This window comes from Oncorhynchus kisutch, unplaced genomic scaffold (genome assembly GCF_002021735.2).
Source record: "Oncorhynchus kisutch isolate 150728-3 unplaced genomic scaffold, Okis_V2 scaffold727, whole genome shotgun sequence".
Lineage (NCBI taxonomy): Eukaryota > Metazoa > Chordata > Actinopteri > Salmoniformes > Salmonidae > Oncorhynchus > Oncorhynchus kisutch.
In genome coordinates, this window is record NW_022262672.1 from 1,127,333 (window position 1) to 1,153,785 (window position 26,453).

At 43.4% G+C, this 26,453-nt stretch overlaps 1 protein-coding gene across 1 annotated transcript in view; it reads right to left on the reverse strand.

The window, feature by feature from the left end:
- LOC109882123 (solute carrier family 15 member 1) overlaps positions 1–26,453 on the reverse strand; it is a 66,525-nt gene that overhangs the window by 33,779 nt on the left and 6,293 nt on the right. The window contains exons 3-11 of the mRNA XM_031816009.1: positions 14,952–15,036; positions 10,810–10,951; positions 9,516–9,635; positions 9,246–9,345; positions 6,473–6,563; positions 5,361–5,444; positions 5,162–5,244; positions 4,009–4,095; positions 2,804–2,893 (exon numbers count right to left, since the gene is read on the reverse strand). Of these exons, the coding sequence (XP_031671869.1) occupies positions 2,804–2,893; positions 4,009–4,095; positions 5,162–5,244; positions 5,361–5,444; positions 6,473–6,563; positions 9,246–9,345; positions 9,516–9,635; positions 10,810–10,951; positions 14,952–15,036 (882 nt within the window). The remainder of the gene's footprint in view (positions 1–2,803; positions 2,894–4,008; positions 4,096–5,161; positions 5,245–5,360; positions 5,445–6,472; positions 6,564–9,245; positions 9,346–9,515; positions 9,636–10,809; positions 10,952–14,951; positions 15,037–26,453) is intronic.

Below are 26,453 nucleotides of genomic sequence, written 5' to 3' on the forward strand. Positions count from 1 at the left end.
ATCAAACAAGCTAAGCGTCAGTATAGAAACAAAGTAGAATCTCAATTCAACGGCTCAGACACAAGAGGTATGTGGCAGGGTCTACAGTCAATCACGGATTACAAAAAGAAAACCAGCCCTGTCACGGACCAGGATGTCTTGCTCCCAGGCAGACTAAATAACTTTTTTGCCCGCTTTGAGGACAATACAGTGCCACTGACACGGCCCGCAACTAAAACATGCGGACTCTCCTTCACTGCAGCCGACATGAGGAAAACATTTAAACGTGTCAACCCTCGCAAGGCTGCAGGCCCAGACGGCATCCCCAGCCGCGCCCTCAGAGCATGCGCAGACCAGCTGGCTGGTGTGTTTACGGACATATTCAATCAATCCCTATCCCAGTCTGTTGTTCCCACATGCTTCAAGAGGGCCACCATTGTTCCTGTTGCCAAGAAAGCTAAGGTAACTGAGCTAAACGACTACCGCCCCGTAGCACTCACTTCCGTCATCATGAAGTGCTTTGAGAGACTAGTCAAGGACCATATCACCTCCACCCTACCTGACACCCTAGACCCACTCCAATTTGCTTACCGCCCAAATAGGTCCACAGACGATGCAATCTCAACCACACTGCACACTGCCCTAACCCATCTGGACAAGACGAATACCTATGTGAGAATGCTGTTCATCAACTACAGCTTGGCATTTAACACCATAGTGCCCTCCAAGCTCGTCATCAAGCTCGAGACCCTGGGTCTCGACCCCGCCCTGTGCAACTGGGCACTGGACTTCCTGACGGGCCGCCCCCAGGTGGTGGGGGTAGGCAACAACATTTCCACCCCGCTGATCCTCAACACTGGGGCCCCACAAGGGTGCGTTCTGAGCCCTCTCCTGTTCACCCACGACTGCGTGGCCACGCACGCCTCCAACTCAATCATCAAGTTTGCGGACGACACAACAGTGGTAGGCTTGATTACCAACAACGACTACACGGCCTACAGGGAGGAGGTGAGGGCCCTCGGAGTGTGGTGTCAGGAAAATAACCTCACACTCAACGTCAACAAAACTAAGGAGATGATTGTGGACTTCAGGAAACAGCAGAGGGAACACCCCCCTATCCACATCAATGGAACAGTAGTGGAGAGGGTAGTAAGTTTTAAGTTCCTCGGCGTACACATCACAGACAAACTGAATTGGTCCACCCACACAGACAGCATTGTGAAGAAGGCGCAGCAGCGCCTCTTCAACCTCAGGAGGCTGAAGAAATTTGGCTTGTCACCAAAAGCACTCACAAACTTCTACAGATGCACAATCGAGAGCATCCTGTCGGGCTGTATCACCGCCTGGTACGGCAACTGCTCCGCCCACAACCGTAAGGCTCTCCAGAGGGTAGTGAGGTCTGCACAACACATCACCGGGGGGCAAACTACCTGCCCTCCAGGACACCTACACCACCCGATGTCACAGGAAGGCCATAAAGATCATCAAGGACAACAACCACCCGAGCCACTGCCTGTTCATCCCGCTATCATCCAGAAGGCGAGCTGAAAAACAGCTTCTATCTCAAGGCCATCAGACTGTTAAACAGCCACCACTAACATTGAGTGACTGCTGCCAACACACTGACTCAACTCCAGCCACTTTAATAATGGGAATTGATGGGAAATGATGTAAATATATCACTAGCCACTTTAAACAATGCTACCTAATATAATGTTTACATACCCTACATTATTCATCTCATATGTATATGTATATACTGTACTCTATATCATCTACTGCATCTTTATGTAATACATGTATCACTAGCCACTTTAACTATGCCACTTTGTTTACATACTCATCTCATATGTATATACTGCACTCAATACCATCTACTGTATCTTGCCTATGCCGCTCTGTACCATCACTCATTCATATATCTTTATGTACATATTTTTTATCCCCTTACACTTGTGTCTATAAGGTAGTAGTTTTGGAATTGTTAGCTAGATTACTTGTTGGTTATTACTGCATTGTCGGAACTAGAAGCACAAGCATTTCGCTACACTCGCAATAACATCTTCTAACCATGTGTATGTGACAAATAAAATTTGATTTGATTTAGCTGAATCTAGCTGAAACTGATCTATCTAGCTGAAACAGATCTCTCTAGCTGAAACAGATCTATCTAGCTGAAACAGATCTCTCTAGCTGAAACCGATCTATCTAGCTGAAACGGATCTCTCTAGCTGAAACCGATCTATCTAGCTGAAACGGATCTCTCTAGCTGAAACTGATCTCTCTAGCTGAAACTAATCTCCCTAGCTGAAACTGATCTGTCTAGCTGAAACATATATCTCTAGCTGAAACAGATCTATCTAGCTGAAATGGATCTCTCTTGCTGAAACTGATCTCTCTAACTGAAACTGATCTGTCTAGCTGAAACTGATCTCTAGCTGAAATTGATCTGTCTAGCTGAAACTGATCTGTCTAGCTGAAACAGATCCCTCTAGCTGAAACAGATCTCTCTAGCCGAAACAGATCTGTCTAGCTGAAACAGATATCTTTAGCTGAAACTAATCTCTCTAGCCGAAACAGATCTGTCTAGCTGAAACAGATATCTCTAGCTGAAACAGATCTGTCTAGCTGAAACATATATCTCTAGCTGAAACAGATCTGTCTAGCTGAAACAGATATCTCTAGCTGAAACAGATATCTTTAGCTGAAACAGATATCTCTAGATTAAACTGACACATTTTGATGGGGATTTTTTCATTATGTTACTTGGTTCCATGTTACTTGGTTCCATCCATCTGGATGGGTTTAGGGTTAGGGTTCTTACCTGTTGGTCAAACAGAGTCCAGAACATGGGAAGGGGGATGTAGAGAAACAAAACCTTCAGCACCATCTTCACCTGGGCCACCAGCAATTTCTGGAGGAGAGGAGGAGGAAAGTGGAGGACGGGCAGGAGGAGGAGAGAGGAGAGAAGGAGGAGCAGAGAGGAGGACGGGAAGAGGAGAGAAGAAAGGAGAGGAGGAGGAGAGAGGAGGATGAGGAGGAGGAGGAGGAGAGCAGAAAGGAGAGGAGGAGGAGAGAGGAGGTCGGGAGGAGGAGGAGGAGGAGAGCAGAAAGGAGAGGAGGAGGAGAGAGGAGGATGGGAGGAGGAGGAGAAAGGAGAGAAGAAGGAGGAAGAGAGAGGAGGAGGAGGAGGAGGAGGAGGAGGAGAGGGGAGAGGAGAAGAAGGAGGACGGGAGGAGGACGGGAGGAGGAGGATGGGAGGAGGAGGAGAAAGGAGAGAAGGAGGAGGAGAGAGAAGGATGGGGAGGAGGAGGAAAGCAGAAAGGAGAGGAGGAGGAGAGAGGAGGAGGAGAGCAAAAAGGAGAGGAGGATGGGAGTAGGAGGAGAAAGCAGAGAAGAAGGAGGAGGAGAGAGAAGGATGGGGAGGAGGAGGAAAGCAGAAAGGAGAGGAGGAGGAGAGAGGAGGATGGGAGGAGGAGGAGAAAGCAGAGAAGAAGGAGGAGGAGAGAGGAGGACAGGAGGAGGAGGAGAGCAGAAAGGAGAGGAGGAGAGAGGAGGATGGGAGGAAGAGGAGAGCAGAAAGGAGAGGAGGAGGAGAGGAGGAGGAGAGAGGAGGACGGGAGGAGGAGGAGAGAGGAGGACGGGAGGAGGAGAGAGGAGGATGGGAGGAAGAGGAGAGAGGAGGACGGGGAGGAGGAGGAGAGAGGAGAGAAGGAGGAGGAGAGAGGAGGACGGGGAGGAGGAGGAGAGCAGAGCGGAGAGGGGAAGGAGAGAGGACGGGAGGAGGAGAGAGGAGAGAAGGGGAAGGAGAGAGGAGGATGGGAGGAGGAGGAGAGCAGAAAGGAGAGGAGGAGGAGAGAGAAGGAGAGCAGAGAGGAGAGAAGAAGGAGGAAAAAGAGGAGAGGAAGGATTTATTAATGAGTTCTCTGTGTTGTAAACATCCTTCAGTTGACTTTCATTTTCAACAGTTTTATGAACTGCTAATTTGGTAGTGCTGGTTTTCCCATTGACCAATGAACATGGCCCTACGTCATATTTCTCATCGGCCCAGTCCATCCAGTGTTCTCTCTTAGGGAACGTCTTGCTGCGATGCCTGAAGCGGTTCTTTATGGCAAACTGGAGAGGAGCGAAAGAACACAAAAACACTTAATAGCTCTGCTGAAAACCAGACATTGTTGTTGAATATCACATTCACTTCCTGTAGAGTTTCACATGGAAAGATATGACACTGTAAGTATTCTTCTGTCTGTATGTTACTAGACTGTCTCATCCCTTACTGTCTGTGTGTTACTAGACTGTCTCATCCCTTACTGACTGTGTGTTATTAGACTGTCTCATCCCTTACTGTCTGTCTGTTATTAGACTGTCTCATCCCTTACTGTCTGTATGTTATTAGACTGTCTCATCCCTTACTGTCTGTGTGTTGTTTGACTGTCTTACCCCGATACACTTGCAGACCTCCAGCATAATGTTGCCTTTAGGAGCAGTCTTGTTGTACCTCCTTACTGTCTGTATGTTATTAGACCTCCTCATCCCTTACTGTCTGTGTGTTGTTTGACTGTCTCATCCCTTACTGTCTGTATGTTACTAGACTGTCTCATCCCTTACTGTCTGTATGTTATTAGACTGTCTCATCCCTTACTGTCTGTGTGTTATTAGACTGTCTCATCCCTTACTGTCTGTATGTTATTAGACTGTCTCATCCCTTACTGTCTGTATGTTACTAGACTGTCTCATCCCTTACTGTCTGTCTGTTATTAGACTGTCTAACCTCCTTACTGTCTGTATGTTATTAGACTGTCTCATCCCTTACTGTCTGTATGTTACTAGACTGTCTAACCTCCTTACTGTCTGTATGTTACTAGACTGTCTCATCCCTTACTGTCTGTATGTTACTAGACTGTCTCATCCCTTACTGTCTGTCTGTTATTAGACTGTCTAACCTCCTTACTGTCTGTATGTTATTAGACTGTCTCATCCCTTACTGTCTGTATGTTACTAGACTGTCTCATCCCTTACTGTCTGTATGTTACTAGACTGTCTCATCCCTTACTGACTGTGTGTTACTAGACTGTCTCATCCCTTACTGTCTGTCTGTTATTAGACTGTCTCATCCCTTACTGTCTGTGTGTTGTTTGACTGTCTCATCCCTTACTGTCTGTGTGTTGTTAGACTGTCTTACCCCGATACACTTGCAGACCTCCAGCATAATGTTGCCTTTAGGAGCAGTCTTGTTGTACATGCCACTGCCCATAATGAACACGACTGTGGAAACACAGAAAGACGTCCACCTCTGTTAGACAGAGTTCAGATCAATACTGCTGGTTGATAGAGGCAAGGAGAGGAAGGAAGCTCCTCCATGTAGTGGTAACAGTACTCACTGAGAGCCACCACCATGAGGGCTGCAGGGACGCCGAAGGCCAGAGGATAACACTTCTGTTGGGAGTGGATACCACACTCCTGGCCTGGAGGAGGGAACACACATGCTTCTGGCTCAGTGCGCTATTGGATGGAGGAACTGGCCCTATTGCACAGGCATAACCATAGTCAAGTCTGACCAGGCATTGTGTAAGTTTAGGGTTAGTAATGTAAAGTCTGACTAGGTATTGTGTTAGTTTAGGGTTAGTAATGTTGAAGTCTGACTAGGTATTGTGTTAGTTTAGGGTTAGTAATGTAAAGTCTGACTAGGTATTGTGTTAGTTTAGGGTTAGTAATGTCAAGTCTGACCAGGTATTGTGTTAGTTTAGGGTTAGTAATGTCAAGTCTGACCAGGTATTGTGTTAGTTTAGGGTTAGTAGTAGTCAAGTCTGACCAGGTATTGTGTTAGTTTAGGGTTAGTAGTAGTCAAGTCTGACCAGGCATTGTGTTAGTTTAGGGTTAGTAATGTCAAGTCTGACCAGGCATTGTGTTAGTTTAGGGTTAGTAATGTCAAGTCTGACCAGGTATTGTGTTAGTTTAGGGTTAGTAATGTCAAGTCTGACCAGGTATTGTGTTAGTTTAAGGTTAGTAATGTCAAGTCTGACCAGGCATTGTGTTAGTTTAGGGTTAGTAATGTAAAGTCTGACTAGGTATTGTGTTAGTTTAGGGTTAGTAATGTCAAGTCTGACCAGGTATTGTGTTAGTTTAAGGTTAGTAGTAGTGAAGTCTGACCAGGCATTGTGTTAGTTTAGGGTTAGTAATGTAAAGTCTGACCAGGTATTGTGTTAGTTTAGAGTTAGTAGTAGTCAAGTCTGACCAGGTATTGTGTTAGTTTAGAGTTAGTAATGTCAAGTCTGACCAGGCATTGTGTTAGTTTAGGGTTCGTAATGTCAAGTCTGACCAGGTATTGTGTTAGTTTAGGGTTATGGTCGTACCTCTGAGGATGGGTGTAATGACAGTAGACAGGAGAACAGGTATTTTGTTAGTTTAGGGTTATGGTCGTACCTCTGAGGATGGGTGTAATGACAGTAGACAGGAGAACAGGTATTGTGTTAGTTTAGGGTTATGGTCGTACCTCTGAGGATGGGTGTAATGACAGTAGACAGGAGACTACCAGCATTGATTGACAGGTAGAAGATGGAGAAGAACGTGCTCCTCTGTTTCTCCTGGAGAATGTATGGACAGGAGGACAGGAGGACAGGAAGACAGGAGACATGGACAGGAGGAGAGGAGACAGGAGGACAGGAGGACAGGAAGACAGGAGACATGGACAGGAGGACAGGAGACAGGAGACATGGACAGGAGGACAGGAGGACAGGAAGACAGGAGGACAGGAAGACAGGAGACATGGACAGGAGGACAGGAGACAGGAAGACAGGAGGACAGGAAGACAGGAGACATGGACAGGAGACAGGAGGACAGGAAGACAGGAGACATGGACAGGAGGACAGGAGGACAGGAGGACAGGAGACAGGAGACATGGACAGGAGGACAGGAGGACAGGAAGACAGGAGACATGGACAGGAGGACAGGAGGACATGGACAGGAGGACAGGAGACATGGAGACATGGACAGGAGGACAGGAGGACAGGAGGACAGGAAGACAGGAGACATGGACAGGAGGACAGGAAGACAGGAGGACAGGAGACATGGACAGGAGGACAGGAGACAGGAGGACAGGAAGACAGGAGGACAGGAAGACAGGAGACATGGACAGGAGGACAGGAGACAGGAAGACAGGAGGACAGGAAGACAGGAGACATGGACAGGAGACAGGAGGACAGGAGGACAGGAAGACAGGATACATGGACAGGAGGACAGGAGGACAGGAGACAGGAGACATGGACAGGAGGACAGGAGGACAGGAGGACAGGAAGACAGGAGACATGGACAGGAGGACAGGAGGACAGGAAGACAGGAGGACATGGACAGGAGGACAGGAGACAGGAGACATGGACAGGAGGACAGGAGGACAGGAGGACAGGAAGACAGGAGACATGGACAGGAGGACAGGAGGACAGGAAGACAGGAGGACAGGAGACATGGACAGGAGGACAGGAGACAGGAGGACAGGAAGACAGGAGGACAGGAGACAGGAGGACAGGAGAATAGGAGGACAGGAAGACAGGAGACACGGACAGGAGGACAGGAGGACAGGAGACATGGACAGAATGACATTAGGACAGGAGACATGGACAGGAGGACAGGAGGACAGGAGACATGGACAGGACGACAGGAGACAGGAGGACAGAAGAACAAGAGGACAGGAGACATGGACAGGAGGTCAGAAGGACAAGAGGACAGGAGACATGGACAGGAGGACAGGAGGACAGGAGACATGGACAGGAGGACAGGAGGACAGGAGGACAGGAGACATGGACAGGAGGACAGGAGACATGGACAGGAGGACAGGAGACAGGGCAAGAAGGACAGGAAGACAGGGGGACAGGAGACATGGACAGGAGGACAGGAGGATAGGAGGACAGGAGGAGGATAAGAGACATGGACAGAAGGACAGGAGGACAGGAGACATGGACAGGAGGACAGGAGGACAGGATACATGGACAGGATACATGGACAGGAGGACAGGAGGACAGAAGACATGGACAGGAGGACAGGAGGACAGGATACATGGACAGGATACATGGACAGGATACATGGACAGGAGGACAGGAGGACAGAAGACATGGACAGGAGGACAGGAGGACAGGAAGACAGGAGGACAGGAGACATGGACAGGAGGACAGGAGGACAGGAAACATGGATATGAGATCAGGAGGACAGGAGAACAGGAGGACAGGAGACATGGACAGGAGGACAGGAGGACGTGAGACATGGACAGGAGAACAGGTTTAGAACTGCAAACATCTGACCTTGACATTTGTATCGAACCATAGCTAGCAGCACCATCTATCTGCTGGAGATGAAAGGTTTTTAGATTCATCCACATTCAACAACATGATGCTCTATAACCTTTGACCTAAATGCACCTTCCAGCAGGTATCCAGGGTTAATGGTTATTAAACCATCTGGGATGTGTTCTGCTGGCTCAGCACTGATAATGACTGAAGTCACGTTGATAAACCATGCTGATCACTACTTCCTGAGTCTGGAGTCTACACTACTGTAAAGACAGAGGTCGGCAGAGACAGACTCTAAAATGGAGTCTACACTACCGTAACGACCGAGGTCGGCAGAGACAGACTCTAAAATGGAGTCTCCACTACTGTAAAGACCGAGGTCAGTAGAGACAGACTCTAAAATGTAGTCTACACTACTGTAAAGACCGAGGTCAGTAGAGACAGACTCTAAAATTGAGTCTACACTACTGTAAAGACCAAGGTCGGTAGAGATAGACTCTAAAATGGAGTCTACACTACCGTATAGACCGAGGTTGGTAGAGACAGACTCTAAATGGAGTCTACACTACTGTAAAGACCGAGGTCGGTAGAGACATACTCTAAAATGGAGTCTACACTACTGTACTGACCGAGGTCAGCAGAGACAGACTCTACAATGGAGTCTACACTACTGTAATGGCAAAGGTCAGTAGAGACAGACTTTAAAATGGAGTCTACACTACTGTAAAGACTGAGGTCAGTAGAGACAGACTCTAAAATGGGGTCTACACTACTGTAAAGACCGAGGTCGGTAGAGACAGACTCTAAAATGGAGTCTACACTACAGTAATGACCGAGGTCGGTAGAGACAGACTCTAAAATGGAGTCTACACTACTGTACAGACCGAGGTCGGTAGAGACAGACTCTAAAATGGAGTCTACACTACAGTAATGACCGAGGTCGGTAGAGACAGACTCTAAAATGGCTGCTCCGCTAGCGTTACCAACCTGGTGGTCTTCAAACTGGTCTCCTCCAAAGGCAGCGACACAGGGTTTGATGCCCCCCGTCCCCAGAGCGATGAGGAACAGGCCAACCATAGACATGGCCCTGAGGGGAGAGAACAGCACATCACTTATCAGTTCAACTAATGGAACTCATATCATAGAAGTTGAGTCAACATGAATTGACTAAGTTTACACAACTCAAATATTTTTACAATGCTGTTGTACAGGCTTACATAGGATGTTGTGTTTGGGGTGAACAGTAGATGAACTCACACATGGAAGGTCATGTTGTCAGGGGTCCCGTCCCTGTCTGTGTCTGTGATGTCGTGTATGGCGCTTACTGCCATGACGACCTGTCCCACCGTATAGACGATGGATAAATAGACAATAGTCCTGGGGAGAGAGAGTAAAGAGAGAGAGGAGAGAGAGAGGAGGGAGAGAGGAAAGAGAGAGAGGAGAGAGAGAGGAGAGAGAGGAGAGAGAGGAGAGAGAGAGGAGAGAGAGAGGAGAGAGAGAGGAAAGAGAGAGAGGAGAGAGAGAGGAGAGAGAGAGGAAAGAGAGAGAGGAGAGAGAGAGGAAAGAGAGAGAGAGGAGAGAGAGAGGAAAGAGAGAGAGGAGAGAGAGAGGAAAGAGAGAGAGAGGAGAGAGAGAGGAAAGAGAGAGAGGAGAGAGAGAGGAAAGAGAGAGAGGAGAGAGAGAGGAAAGAGAGAGAGGAGAGAGAGAGAGAGGAAGAGAGAGAGGAGAGAGAGAGGAAAGAGAGAGAGGAGAGGAGAGAGAGGAAAGAGAGAGGAGAGAGAGAGGAAAGAGAGAGGGGAGAGAGAGGAAAGAGAGAGGGGAGAGAGAGGAAAGAGAGAGGGGAGAGAGAGAGGAAAGAGAGAGAGGAAAGAGAGAGGAAAGAGAGAGATGAAAGAGAGAGATGAGAGAGAGAGAGGAAAGAGAGAGAGGAGAGAGAGAGGAAAGAGAGAGAGGAGAGAGAGAGGAAAGAGAGAGAGGGGAGAGAGACGAAAGAGAGAGGGGAGAGAGAGAGGAAAGAGAGAGGAAAGAGAGAGAGGAGAGAGAGAGGAAGAGAGAGGAAAGAGAGAGAGGAGAGAGAGAAGAAAGAGAGAGGAGAGAGAGAGGAAAGAGAGAGAGAGGAGAGAACAATTCGAAAACAAATCCAATTTTGATAAACTCCCATATCTACTGGGTGAAATACCACAGTGTGCCATCACAGCAACAAGAAAAGGGCAACCAGTGAAGAACAAACACCATTTTAAATACAACCCATATTTATGTTGATTTATTTTCCCTTTTGTACTTTAACCCTTTGGACATCATTAAAACACTGTAAATATACATAATATGGAACTTGTGAGTATTATGTTTACTGTTAATTTTTAATTTAACTTTTCTTTATTATCTATTTCATTTGTTTTTGCTTTTGTTTTAGTAAAAAGTGTGTGAGGGGGAGAAAAACGAATGAAAGGGATTTACCAGGAGGGCAGACAACTACAAGTGAGGGAACTACAATCCCCAGATATCCTATGGAAGATCAGATAATATGTGGATGTACTGGGTTTGGACTCACTTGAACTTCCCCAGCCAGGAGTCTGCCACTATGGCCCCCAGTATAGGAGTCAGGTAGCAGAGAGCGATGAAGGTGTGATAGATAGAGGTGGCCAGGTCATCATCCCACTTCAGGAAATACCTGAAGTACAGGACCAACACCGCTAGGGGGGGACAACAGAACCACTCAATATGTCCATCTACAGGACCAACACCGCTAGAGGAGACAACAGAACCACTCAATATGTCCATCTACAGGACCAGTCCTTAACATTGGTCAATGAAATGTAACTACCAAATACTTATTTACATTCTGTAGTAAACACTGCTATCTGTCAACATAGAGAGGTGTGATTGGCTCAGCTCTCTGCTATTTGTCAACATAGAGAGGTGTGATTGGCTCAGCTCTCTGCTATTTGTCAACATAGAGAGGTGTGATTGGCTCAGCTCTCTGCTATTTGTCAACATAGAGAGGTGTGATTGGCTCAGCTCTCTGCTATTTGTCAACATAGAGAGGTGTGATTGGCTCAGCTCTCTGCTATCTGTCAACATAGAGAGGTGTGATTGGCTCAGCTCTCTGCTATTTGTCAACATAGAGAGGTGTGATTGGCTCAGCTCTCTGCTATCTGTCAACATAGAGAGGTGTGATTGGCTCAGCTCTCTGCTATCTGTCAACATAGAGATGTGTGATTGGCTCAGCTCTCTGCTATTTGTCAACATAGAGAGGTGTGATTGGCTCAGCTCTCTGCTATCTGTCAACATAGAGAGGTGTGATTGGCTCAGCTCTCTGCTATCTGTCAACATAGAGAGGTGTGATTGGCTCAGCTCTCTGCTATCTGTCAACATAGAGAGGTGTGATTGGCTCAGTTCTCTGCTATCTGTCAACATAGAGAGGTGTGATTGGCTCAGCTCTCTGCTATTTGTCAACATAGAGAGGTGTGATTGGCTCAGCTCTCTGCTATCTGTCAACATAGAGAGGTGTGATTGGCTCAGCTCTCTGCTATTTGTCAACATAGAGAGGTGTGATTGGCTCAGCTCTCTGCTATCTGTCAACATAGAGAGGTGTGATTGGCTCAGCTCTCTGCTATTTGTCAACATAGAGAGGTGTGATTGGCTCAGCTCTCTGCTATCTGTCAACATAGAGAGGTGTGATTGGCTCAGCTCTCTGCTATCTGTCAACATAGAGAGGTGTGATTGGCTCAGCTCTCTGCTATTTGTCAACATAGAGAGGTGTGATTGGCTCAGCTCTCTGCTATCTGTCAACATAGAGAGGTGTGATTGGCTCAGCTCTCTGCTATTTGTCAACATAGAGAGGTGTGATTGGCTCAGCTCTCTGCTATCTGTCAACATAGAGAGGTGTGATTGGCTCAGTTCTCTGCTATCTGTCAACATAGAGAGGTGTGATTGGCTCAGCTCTCTGCTATTTGTCAACATAGAGAGGTGTGATTGGCTCAGCTCTCTGCTATCTGTCAACATAGAGAGGTGTGATTGGCTCAGCTCTCTGCTATCTGTCAACATAGAGAGGTGTGATTGGCTCAGCTCTCTGCTATCTGTCAACATAGAGAGGTGTGATTGGCTCAGCTCTCTGCTATTTGTCAACATAGAGAGGTGTGATTGGCTCAGCTCTCTGCTATCTGTCAACATAGAGAGGTGTGATTGGCTCAGCTCTCTGCTATTTGTCAACATAGAGAGGTGTGATTGGCTCAGCTCTCTGCTATCTGTCAACATAGAGAGGTGTGATTGGCTCAGTTCTCTGCTATCTGTCAACATAGAGAGGTGTGATTGGCTCAGCTCTCTGCTATTTGTCAACATAGAGAGGTGTGATTGGCTCAGCTCTCTGCTATCTGTCAACATAGAGAGGTGTGATTGGCTCAGCTCTCTGCTATCTGTCAACATAGAGAGGTGTGATTGGCTCAGCTCTCTGCTATCTGTCAACATAGAGAGGTGTGATTGGCTCAGCTCTCTGCTATTTGTCAACATAGAGAGGTGTGATTGGCTCAGCTCTCTGTAAACATAGAGAGGTGTGATTGGCTCAGCTCTCTGCTATCTGTCAACATAGAGAGGTGTGATTGGCTCAGCTCTCTGCTATCTGTCAACATAGAGAGGTGTGATTGGCTCAGCTCTCTGCTATCTGTCAACATAGAGAGGAGTGATTGGCTCAGCTCTCTGCTATTTGTCAACATAGAGAGGTGTGATTGGCTCAGCTCTCTGCTATTTGTCAACATAGAGAGGTGTGATTGGCTCAGCTCTCTGCTATCTGTCAACATAGAGAGGTGTGATTGGCTCAGCTCTCTGCTATCGGTCAACATAGAGAGGTGTGATTGGCTCAGCTCTCTGCTATCGGTCAACATAGAGAGGTGTGATTGGCTCAGCTCTCTGCTATCTGTCAACATAGAGAGGTGTGATTGGCTCAGCTCTCTGCTATTTGTCAACATAGAGAGGTGTGATTGGCTCAGCTCTCTGCTATTTGTCAACATAGAGAGGTGTGATTGGCTCAGCTCTCTGCTATCTGTCAACATAGAGAGGTGTGATTGGCTCAGCTCTCTGCTATCTGTCAACATAGAGAGGTGTGATTGGCTCAGCTCTCTGCTATCTGTCAACATAGAGAGGTGTGATTGGCTCAGCTCTCTGCTATTTGTCAACATAGAGAGGTTTGATTGGCTCAGCTCTCTGTCAACATAGAGAGGTGTGATTGGCTCAGCTCTCTGCTATCTGTCAACATAGAGAGGTGTGTTTGGCTCAGCTCTCTGCTATCTGTCAACATAGAGAGGTGTGATTGGCTCAGCTCTCTGCTATCTGTCAACATAGAGAGGAGTGATTGGCTCAGCTCTCTGCTATCTGTCAACATAGAGAGGTGTGATTGGCTCAGCTCTCTGCTATCTGTCAACATAGAGAGGTGTGATTGGCTCAGCTCTCTGCTATTTGTCAACATAGAGAGGTGTGATTGGCTCAGCTCTCTGCTATCTGTCAACATAGAGAGGTGTGATTGGCTCAGCTCTCTGCTATCGGTCAACATAGAGAGGTGTGATTGGCTCAGCTCTCTGCTATCTGTCAACATAGAGAGGTGTGATTGGCTCAGTTCTCTGCTATCTGTCAACATAGAGAGGTGTGATTGGCTCAGCTCTCTGCTATTTGTCAACATAGAGAGGTGTGATTGGCTCAGCTCTCTGCTATCTGTCAACATAGAGAGGTGTGATTGGCTCAGCTCTCTGCTATCTGTCAACATAGAGAGGTGTGATTGGCTCAGCTCTCTGCTATCTGTCAACATAGAGAGGTGTGATTGGCTTAGCTCTCTGCTATTTGTCAACATAGAGAGGTGTGATTGGCTCAGCTCTCTGCTATCTGTCAACATAGAGAGGTGTGATTGGCTCAGCTCTCTGCTATCTGTCAACATAGAGAGGTGTGATTGGCTCAGCTCTCTGCTATCTGTCAACATAGAGAGGAGTGATTGGCTCAGCTCTCTGCTATCTGTCAACATAGAGAGGTGTGATTGGCTCAGCTCTCTGCTATCTGTCAACATAGAGAGGTGTGATTGGCTCAGCTCTCTGCTATCTGTCAACATAGAGAGGTGTGATTGGCTCAGCTCTCTGCTATCTGTCAACATAGAGAGGTGTGATTGGCTCAGCTCTCTGCTATCTGTCAACATAGAGAGGTGTGATTGGCTCAGCTCTCTGCTATTTGTCAACATAGAGAGGTGTGATTGGCTCAGCTCTCTGTCAACATAGAGAGGTGTGATTGGCTCAGCTCTCTGCTATCTGTCAACATAGAGAGGTGTGATTGGCTCAGCTCTCTGCTATCTGTCAACATAGAGAGGTGTGATTGGCTCAGCTCTCTGCTATCTGTCAACATAGAGAGGAGTGATTGGCTCAGCTCTCTGCTATCTGTCAACATAGAGAGGTGTGATTGGCTCAGCTCTCTGCTATCTGTCAACATAGAGAGGTGTGATTGGCTCAGCTCTCTGCTATTTGTCAACATAGAGAGGTGTGATTGGCTCAGCTCTCTGCTATCTGTCAACATAGAGAGGTGTGATTGGCTCAGCTCTCTGCTATCGGTCAACATAGATAGGTGTGATTGGCTCAGCTCTCTGCTATCGGTCAACATAGAGAGGTGTGATTGGCTCAGCTCTCTGCTATCTGTCAACATAGAGAGGTGTGATTGGCTCACCTCGCATGCCATAGTAGGAGAAACGTTCACAGAACTCATTGACCACGATGAAGAAGATACTGAGAGGATACCCGCACACATCCACCTGGACACAGAGTAGCAGACACATTTGGAGTTTACCTTTATTTGACCAAATCAAATCACATTTTATTTGTCAAATACACTTGTTTAGTAGACGTTATTGCGGGTGTAGCGAAATGCTTGTGTTTCTAGCTCCAACAGTGCAGTAGTATCTAACTAAATGCTTGTGTTTCTAGCTCCAACAGTGCAGTAATATCTAATTAAATGCTTGTGTTTCTAGCTCCAACAGTGCAGTAATATCTAACTAAATGCTTGTGTTTCTAGCTCCAACAGTGCAGTAGTATCTAACTAAATGCTTGTGTTTCTAGCTCCAACAGTGCAGTAATATCTAACTAAATGCTTGTGTTTCTAGTTCCAACAGTGCAGTAATATCTAACTAAATGCTTGTGTTTCTAGCTCCAACAGTGCAGTAGTATCTAACTAAATGCTTGTGTTCCTAGCTCCAACAGTGCAGTAGTATCTAACTAAATGCTTGTGTTTCTAGCTCCAACAGTGCAGTAATATCTAACTAAATGCTTGTGTTTCTAGCTCCAACAGTGCAGTAATATCTAACTAAATGCTTGTGTTTCTAGCTCCAACAGTGCAGTAGTATCTAACTAAATGCTTGTGTTTCTAGCTCCAACAGTGCAGTAATATCTAACTAAATGCTTGTGTTTCTAGCTCCAACAGTGCAGTAATATCTAACTAAATGCTTGTGTTTCTAGCTCCAACAGTGCAGTAGTATCTAACTAAATGCTTGTGTTTCTATCTCCAACAGTGCAGTAATATCTAACTAAATGCTTGTGTTTCTAGCTCCAACAGTGCAGTAATATCTAACTAAATGCTTGTGTTTCTAGCTCCAACAGTGCAGTAGTATCTAACTAAATGCTTGTGTTTCTAGCTCCAACAGTGCAGTAATATCTAACTAAATGCTTGTGTTTCTAGCTCCAACAGTGCAGTAATATCTAACTAAATGCTTGTGTTTCTAGATCCAACAGTGCAGTAATATCTAACTAAATGCTTGTGTTCCTAGCTCCAACAGTGCAGTAATATATAACTAAATGCTTGTGTTTCTAGCTCCAACAGTGCAGTAGTATCTAACTAAATGCTTGTGTTTCTAGCTCCAACAGTGCAGTAATATCTAACTAAATGCTTGTGTTTCTAGCTCCAACAGTGCAGTAGTATCTAACTAAATGCTTGTGTTTCTAGCTCCAACAGTGCAGTAGTATCTAACTAAATGCTTGTGTTTCTAGCTCCAACAGTGCAGTAATATCTAACTAAATGCTTGTGTTTCTAGCTCCAACAGTGCAGTAGTATCTAACTAAATGCTTGTGTTTCTAGCTCCAACAGTGCAGTAATATCTAACTAAATGCTTGTGTTTCTAGCTCCAACAGTGCAGTAATATCTAACTAAATGCTTGTGTTTCTAGCTCCAACAGTGCAGTAATATCTAACTAAATGCTTGTGTTCCTAGCTCCAACAGTGCAGTAATATATAACTAAATGCTTGTGTTTCTAGCTCCAACAGTGCAGTAGTATCTAACTAAATGCTTGTGTTTCTAGCTCCAACAGTGCAGTAATATCTAACTAAATGCTTGTGTTTCTAGCTCCAACAGTGCAGTAGTATCTAACTAAATGCTTGTGTTTCTAGCTCCAACAGTGCAGTAGTATCTAACTACATGCTTGTGTTTCTAGCTCCAACAGTGCAGTAATATCTAACTAAATGCTTGTGTTTCTAGCTCCAACAGTGCAGTAATATCTAACTAAATGCTTGTGTTTCTAGCTCCAACAGTGCAGTAGTATCTAACTAAATGCTTGTGTTTCTAGCTCCAACAGTGCAGTAGTATCTAACTAAATGCTTGTGTTTCTAGCTCCAACAGTGCAGTAGTATCTAACTAAATGCTTGTGTTTCTAGCTCCAACAGTGCAGTAATATCTAACTAAATGCTTGTGTTTCTAGCTCCAACAGTGCAGTAGTATCTAACTAAATGCTTGTGTTTCTAGCTCCAACAGTGCAGTAGTATCTAACTAAATGCTTGTGTTTCTAGCTCCAACAGTGCAGTAGTATCTAACTAAATGCTTGTGTTTCTAGCTCCAACAGTGCAGTAATATCTAACTAAATGCTTGTGTTTCTAGCTCCAACAGTGCAGTAATATCTAACTAAATGCTTGTGTTTCTAGCTCCAACAGTGCAGTAGTATCTAACTAAATGCTTGTGTTTCTAGCTCCAACAGTGCAGTAATATCTAACTAAATGCTTGTGTTTCTAGCTCCAACAGTGCAGTAGTATCTAACTAAATGCTTGTGTTTCTAGCTCCAACTGTGCAGTAGTATCTAACTAAATGCTTGTGTTTCTAGCTCCAACAGTGCAGTAGTATCTAACTAAATGCTTGTGTTTCTAGCTCCAACAGTGCAGTAGTATCTAACTAAATGCTTGTGTTTCTAGCTCCAACAGTGCAGTAATATCTAACTAAATGCTTGTGTTTCTAGCTCCAACAGTGCAGTAATATCTAACTAAATGCTTGTGTTTCTAGCTCCAACAGTGCAGTAATATCTAACTAAATGCTTGTGTTTCTAGCTCCAACAGTGCAGTAATATCTAACTAAATGCTTGTGTTTCTATCTCCAACAGTGCAGTAATATCTAACTAAATGCTTGTGTTTCTAGCTCCAACAGTGCAGTAGTATCTAACTAAATGCTTGTGTTTCTAGCTCCAACAGTGCAGTAATATCTAACTAAATGCTTGTGTTTCTAGCTCCAACAGTGCAGTAGTATCTAACTAAATGCTTGTGTTTCTAGCTCCAACAGTGCAGTAGTATCTAACTAAATGCTTGTGTTTCTAGCTCCAACAGTGCAGTAGTATCTAACTAAATGCTTGTGTTTCTAGCTCCAACAGTGCAGTAGTATCTAACTAAATGCTTGTGTTTCTAGCTCCAACAGTGCAGTAATATCTAACTAAATGCTTGTGTTTCTAGCTCCAACAGTGCAGTAATATCTAACTAAATGCTTGTGTTTCTAGCTCCAACAGTGCAGTAATATCTAACTAAATGCTTGTGTTTCTAGCTCCAACAGTGCAGTAATATCTAACTAAATGCTTGTGTTTCTAGCTCCAACAGTGCAGTAATATCTAACTAAATGCTTGTGTTTCTAGCTCCAACAGTGCAGTAATATCTAACTAAATGCTTGTGTTTCTAGCTCCAACAGTGCAGTAATATCTAACTAAATGCTTGTGTTTCTAGCTCCAACAGTGCAGTAGTATCTAACTAAATGCTTGTGTTTCTAGCTCCAACAGTGCAGTAATATCTAACTAAATGCTTGTGTTTCTAGCTCCAACAGTGCAGTAATATCTAACTAAATGCTTGTGTTTCTAGCTCCAACAGTGCAGTAATATCTAACTAAATGCTTGTGTTTCTAGCTCCAACAGTGCAGTAATATCTAACTAAATGCTTGTGTTTCTAGCTCCAACAGTGCAGTAGTATCTAACTAAATGCTTGTGTTTCTAGCTCCAACAGTGCAGTAGTATCTAACTAAATGCTTGTGTTTCTAGCTCCAACAGTGCAGTAGTATCTAACTAAATGCTTGTGTTTCTAGCTCCAACAGTGCAGTAATATCTAACTAAATGCTTGTGTTTCTAGCTCCAACAGTGCAGTAGTATCTAACTAAATGCTTGTGTTTCTAGCTCCAACAGTGCAGTAGTATCTAACTAAATGCTTGTGTTTCTAGCTCCAACAGTGCAGTAGTATCTAACTAAATGCTTGTGTTTCTAGCTCCAACAGTGCAGTAATATCTAACTAAATGCTTGTGTTTCTAGCTCCAACAGTGCAGTAATATCTAACTAAATGCTTGTGTTTCTAGCTCCAACAGTGCAGTAGTATCTAACTAAATGCTTGTGTTTCTAGCTCCAACAGTGCAGTAATATCTAACTAAATGCTTGTGTTTCTAGCTCCAACAGTGCAGTAGTATCTAACTAAATGCTTGTGTTTCTAGCTCCAACAGTGCAGTAGTATCTAACTAAATGCTTGTGTTTCTAGCTCCAACAGTGCAGTAGTATCTAACTAAATGCTTGTGTTTCTAGCTCCAACAGTGCAGTAGTATCTAACTAAATGCTTGTGTTTCTAGCTCCAACAGTGCAGTAATATCTAACTAAATGCTTGTGTTTCTAGCTCCAACAGTGCAGTAATATCTAACTAAATGCTTGTGTTTCTAGCTCCAACAGTGCAGTAATATCTAACTAAATGCTTGTGTTTCTAGCTCCAACAGTGCAGTAATATCTAACTAAATGCTTGTGTTTCTATCTCCAACAGTGCAGTAATATCTAACTAAATGCTTGTGTTTCTAGCTCCAACAGTGCAGTAGTATCTAACTAAATGCTTGTGTTTCTAGCTCCAACAGTGCAGTAATATCTAACTAAATGCTTGTGTTTCTAGCTCCAACAGTGCAGTAGTATCTAACTAAATGCTTGTGTTTCTAGCTCCAACAGTGCAGTAGTATCTAACTAAATGCTTGTGTTTCTAGCTCCAACAGTGCAGTAGTATCTAACTAAATGCTTGTGTTTCTAGCTCCAACAGTGCAGTAGTATCTAACTAAATGCTTGTGTTTCTAGCTCCAACAGTGCAGTAATATCTAACTAAATGCTTGTGTTTCTAGCTCCAACAGTGCAGTAATATCTAACTAAATGCTTGTGTTTCTAGCTCCAACAGTGCAGTAATATCTAACTAAATGCTTGTGTTTCTAGCTCCAACAGTGCAGTAATATCTAACTAAATGCTTGTGTTTCTAGCTCCAACAGTGCAGTAATATCTAACTAAATGCTTGTGTTTCTAGCTCCAACAGTGCAGTAATATCTAACTAAATGCTTGTGTTTCTAGCTCCAACAGTGCAGTAATATCTAACTAAATGCTTGTGTTTCTAGCTCCAACAGTGCAGTAGTATCTAACTAAATGCTTGTGTTTCTAGCTCCAACAGTGCAGTAATATCTAACTAAATGCTTGTGTTTCTAGCTCCAACAGTGCAGTAATATCTAACTAAATGCTTGTGTTTCTAGCTCCAACAGTGCAGTAATATCTAACTAAATGCTTGTGTTTCTAGCTCCAACAGTGCAGTAATATCTAACTAAATGCTTGTGTTTCTAGCTCCAACAATGCAGTAGTACCTAACTAAATGCTTGTGTTTCTAGCTCCAACAGTGCAGTAATATCTAACTAAATGCTTGTGTTTCTAGCTCCAACAGTGCAGTAGTATCTAACTAAATGCTTGTGTTTCTAGCTCCAACAGTGCAGTAGTATCTAACTAAATGCTTGTGTTTCTAGCTCCAACAGTGCAGTAATATCTAACTAAATGCTTGTGTTTCTAGCTCCAACAGTGCAGTAATATCTAACTAAATGCTTGTGTTTCTAGCTCCAACAGTGCAGTAGTATCTAACTAAATGCTTGTGTTTCTAGCTCCAACAGTGCAGTAATATCTAACTAAATGCTTGTGTTTCTAGCTCCAACAGTGCAGTAATATCTAACTAAATGCTTGTGTTTCTAGCTCCAACAGTGCAGTAATATCTAACTAAATGCTTGTGTTTCTAGCTCCAACAGTGCAGTAATATCTAACTAAATGCTTGTGTTTCTAGCTCCAACAGTGCAGTAGTATCTAACTAAATGCTTGTGTTTCTAGCTCCAACAGTGCAGTAGTATCTAACTAAATGCTTGTGTTTCTAGCTCCAACAGTGCAGTAATATCTAACTAAATGCTTGTGTTTCTAGCTCCAACAGTGCAGTAATATCTAACTAAATGCTTGTGTTTCTAGCTCCAACAGTGCAGTAATATCTAACTAAATGCTTGTGTTTCTAGCTCCAACAGTGCAGTAATATCTAACTAAATGCTTGTGTTTCTAGCTCCAACAGTGCAGTAATATCTAACTAAATGCTTGTGTTTCTAGCTCCAACAGTGCAGTAATATCTAACTAAATGCTTGTGTTTCTAGCTCCAACAGTGCAGTAGTATCTAACTAAATGCTTGTGTTTCTAGCTCCAACAGTGCAGTAGTATCTAACTAAATGCTTGTGTTTCTAGCTCCAACAGTGCAGTAATATCTAACTACATGCTTGTGTTTCTAGCTCCAACAGTGCAGTAATATCTAACTAAATGCTTGTGTTTCTAGCTCCAACAGTGCAGTAATATCTAACTAAATGCTTGTGTTTCTAGCTCCAACAGTGCAGTAGTATCTAACTAAATGCTTGTGTTTCTAGCTCCAACAGTGCAGTAGTATCTAACTAAATGCTTGTGTTTCTAGCTCCAACAGTGCAGTAGTATCTAACTAAATGCTTGTGTTTCTAGCTCCAACAGTGCAGTAATATCTAACTAAATGCTTGTGTTTCTAGCTCCAACAGTGCAGTAGTATCTAACTAAATGCTTGTGTTTCTAGCTCCAACAGTGCAGTAGTATCTAACTAAATGCTTGTGTTTCTAGCTCCAACAGTGCAGTAGTATCTAACTAAATGCTTGTGTTTCTAGCTCCAACAGTGCAGTAGTATCTAACTAAATGCTTGTGTTTCTAGCTCCAACAGTGCAGTAATATCTAACTAAATGCTTGTGTTTCTAGCTCCAACAGTGCAGTAATATCTAACTAAATGCTTGTGTTTCTAGCTCCAACAGTGCAGTAATATCTAACTAAATGCTTGTGTTTCTAGCTCCAACAGTGCAGTAATATCTAACTAAATGCTTGTGTTTCTAGCTCCAACAGTGCAGTAATATCTAACTAAATGCTTGTGTTTCTAGCTCCAACAGTGCAGTAGTATCTAACTAAATGCTTGTGTTTCTAGCTCCAACAGTGCAGTAATATCTAACTAAATGCTTGTGTTTCTAGCTCCAACAGTGCAGTAGTATCTAACTAAATGCTTGTGTTTCTAGCTCCAACAGTGCAGTAGTATCTAACTAAATGCTTGTGTTTCTAGCTCCAACAGTGCAGTAGTATCTAACTAAATGCTTGTGTTTCTAGCTCCAACAGTGCAGTAATATCTAACTAAATGCTTGTGTTTCTAGCTCCAACAGTGCAGTAATATCTAACTAAATGCTTGTGTTTCTAGCTCCAACAGTGCAGTAATATCTAACTAAATGCTTGTGTTTCTAGCTCCAACAGTGCAGTAATATCTAACTAAATGCTTGTGTTTCTAGCTCCAACAGTGCAGTAATATCTAACTAAATGCTTGTGTTTCTAGCTCCAACAGTGCAGTAATATCTAACTAAATGCTTGTGTTTCTAGCTCCAACAGTGCAGTAGTATCTAACTAAATGCTTGTGTTTCTAGCTCCAACAGTGCAGTAATATCTAACTAAATGCTTGTGTTTCTAGCTCCAACAGTGCAGTAATATCTAACTAAATGCTTGTGTTTCTAGCTCCAACAGTGCAGTAATATCTAACTAAATGCTTGTGTTTCTAGCTCCAACAGTGCAGTAATATCTAACTAAATGCTTGTGTTTCTAGCTCCAACAGTGCAGTAGTATCTAACTAAATGCTTGTGTTTCTAGCTCCAACAGTGCAGTAATATCTAACTAAATGCTTGTGTTTCTAGCTCCAACAGTGCAGTAGTATCTAACTAAATGCTTGTGTTTCTAGCTCCAACAGTGCAGTAGTATCTAACTAAATGCTTGTGTTTCTAGCTCCAACAGTGCAGTAATATCTAACTAAATGCTTGTGTTTCTAGCTCCAACAGTGCAGTAATATCTAACTAAATGCTTGTGTTTCTAGCTCCAACAGTGCAGTAGTATCTAACTAAATGCTTGTGTTTCTAGCTCCAACAGTGCAGTAATATCTAACTAAATGCTTGTGTTTCTAGCTCCAACAGTGCAGTAATATCTAACTAAATGCTTGTGTTTCTAGCTCCAACAGTGCAGTAATATCTAACTAAATGCTTGTGTTTCTAGCTCCAACAGTGCAGTAATATCTAACTAAATGCTTGTGTTTCTAGCTCCAACAGTGCAGTAATATCTAACTAAATGCTTGTGTTTCTAGCTCCAACAGTGCAGTAATATCTAACTAAATGCTTGTGTTTCTAGCTCCAACAGTGCAGTAATATCTAACTAAATGCTTGTGTTTCTAGCTCCAACAGTGCAGTAGTATCTAACTAAATGCTTGTGTTTCTAGCTCCAACAGTGCAGTAGTATCTAACTAAATGCTTGTGTTTCTAGCTCCAACAGTGCAGTAGTATCTAACTAAATGCTTGTGTTTCTAGCTCCAACAGTGCAGTAGTATCTAACTAAATGCTTGTGTTTCTAGCTCCAACAGTGCAGTAATATCTAACTAAATGCTTGTGTTTCTAGCTCCAACAGTGCAGTAATATCTAACTAAATGCTTGTGTTTCTAGCTCCAACAGTGCAGTAGTATCTAACTAAATGCTTGTGTGTCTAGCTCCAACAGTGCAGTAATATCTAACTAAATGCTTGTGTTTCTAGCTCCAACAGTGCAGTAATATCTAACTAAATGCTTGTGTTTCTAGCTCCAACAGTGCAGTAATATCTAACTAAATGCTTGTGTTTCTAGCTCCAACAGTGCAGTAGTATCTAACTAAATGCTTGTGTTTCTAGCTCCAACAGTGCAGTAATATCTAACTAAATGCTTGTGTTTCTAGCTCCAACAGTGCAGTAGTATCTAACTAAATGCTTGTGTTTCTAGCTCCAACAGTGCAGTAATATCTAACTAAATGCTTGTGTTTCTAGCTCCAACAGTGCAGTAATATCTAACTAAATGCTTGTGTTTCTAGCTCCAACAGTGCAGTAGTATCTAACTAAATGCTTGTGTTTCTAGCTCCAACAGTGCAGTAGTATCTAACTAAATGCTTGTGTTTCTAGCTCCAACAGTGCAGTAATATCTAACTAAATGCTTGTGTTTCTAGCTCCAACAGTGCAGTAGTATCTAACTAAATGCTTGTGTTTCTAGCTCCAACAGTGCAGTAATATCTAACTAAATGCTTGTGTTTCTAGCTCCAACAGTGCAGTAGTATCTAACTAAATGCTTGTGTTTCTAGCTCCAACAGTGCAGTAATATCTAACTAAATGCTTGTGTTTCTAGCTCCAACAGTGCAGTAATATCTAACTAAATGCTTGTGTTTCTAGCTCCAACAGTGCAGTAATATCTAACTAAATGCTTGTGTTTCTAGCTCCAACAGTGCAGTAGTATCTAACTAAATGCTTGTGTTTCTAGCTCCAACAGTGCAGTAGTATCTAACTAAATGCTTGTGTTTCTAGCTCCAACAGTGCAGTAGTATCTAACTAAATGCTTGTGTTCCTAGCTCCAACAGTGCAGTAATATCTAACTAAATGCTTGTGTTTCTAGCTCCAACAGTGCAGTAATATCTAACTAAATGCTTGTGTTTCTAGCTCCAACAGTGCAGTAGTATCTAACTAAATGCTTGTGTTTCTAGCTCCAACAGTGCAGTAATATCTAACTAAATGCTTGTGTTTCTAGCTCCAACAGTGCAGTAATATCTAACAATTCAGAAACAACACACATAATACACTCAAATCGAAAAGTAAAAGATTGGAATTAAAAAATATATAAATATTAGCACGAGTCGGAGTGGCGTTGACTAAAACACAGTAGAATAGAATACAGTATATACATATGAGATGAGTAGCAGTATGTAAACAGTATTAAAGTGACTAGTTAGTAAATACAGTAGAATAGAATACAGTATTTACATATGAGATGAGTAGCAGTATGTAAACAGTATTAAAGTGACTAGTTAGTAAATACAGTAGAATAGAATACAGTATATACATATGAGATGAGTAGCAGTATGTAAACAGTATTAAAGTGACTAGTTAGTAAATACAGTAGAATAGAATACAGTATTTACATATGAGATGAGTAGCAGTATGTAAACAGTATTAAAGTGACTAGTTAGTAAATACTGTAGAATAGAATACAGTATTTACATATGAGATGAGTAGCAGTATGTAAACAGTATTAAAGTGACTAGTTAGTAAATACTGTAGAATAGAATACAGTATATACATATGAGATGAGTAGCAGTATGTAAACAGTATTAAAGTGACTAGTTAGTAAATACAGTAGAATAGAATACAGTATTTACATATGAGATGAGTAAAGCAGTATGGAAACAGTATTAAAGTGACTAGTGTTCCATTATTAAAGTGGACAGTGATTCTGTGTCTATGTACATGGGGCAGCTGCCTCTAAGGTGCAAGGTTGAATAACCGGGTGGAAACCGCCTAGTCATGACTGTTTAACAGTCTGATGGCCTTGAGATAGAAGCTGTTTTTCAGTCTCTCGGTCCCTGCTTTGATGCACCTGTACTGACCTTGCCTTCTGGATGATAGCGGGGTGAACAGGCAGTGGCTCGGGTGGTTGTTGTCCTTGATGATCTTTTTGGCCTTCCTGTGACATCGGGTGGTGTGGGTGTCCTGGAGGGCAGGTAGTTTGCCCCCGGTGATGCGTTGTGCAGACCTCACTACCCTCTGGAGAGCCTTGCGGTTGAGAGCGTTGCAGTTGCCGTACCAGGCGGTGATACAGCTGGACAGGAGGCTCTCAATTGTGCATCTGTAAAAGTTTGTGATGGTTTTAGGTGCCAAGCCACATTTCTTCAGCCTCCTGAGGTTGAAGAGGCGCTGTTGCGCCTTCTTCACCACGCTGTCTGTGTTGGTGGACCATTTCAGTTTGTCCGTGATGTGTACGCCGAGGAACTTAAAACTTACTACCCTCTCCACTACTGTTCCATTGATGTGTATAGGGGGGATTGCTCCCTCTGTTGTTTCCTGACATCCACAATCATCTCCTTTGTTTTGTTGACGTTGAGTGAAAGGTTATTTTCCTGACACCATACTCCCAGGGCCCTCACCTCCTCCCTGTAGGCTGTCTTGTCGTTGTTGGTGATCAAGGCTACTACTGTTGTGTCGTCTGCAAACTTGATGATTGAGTTGGAGGCGTGCTTGGCCATGCAGTCATGGGTGAACAGGGAGTACAGGAGGGGGCTGAGCACTCACCCTTGTGGGACCCCTGTGTTGAAGATCAGCGAAGTGGAGATGATGTTTCCTACCTCCAACACCTGGGGGCGGCCTGTCAGGAAGTCCAGGACCCAGTTGCACAGCAGGGTGGGATTGAGACCCAGGGCCTCGAGCTTAATGATGAGCTTGGAGGGTACTATGGTGTTGAATGCTGAGCTATAGTCAATAAACAGCATTCTTACATAGGTATTCGTCTTGTCCAGATGGGATAGGGCAGTGTGCTGCTCAATGGCAATTGCATCGTCTGTGGACCTGTTGGGGCGGTATTCAAACTGAAGTGGCTCTAAGGTGTCAGGTAAGGTGGAGGTGATATGATCCTTAACTAGTCTCTCAAAGCACTTCATGATGACAGTATTGAGTGCTACGGGGTGATAGTCATTCAGTTCAGTTATCTATGCCTTCTTGGGTTCAGGAACAACGGTGGCCATCTTGAAACATGTGGTGAC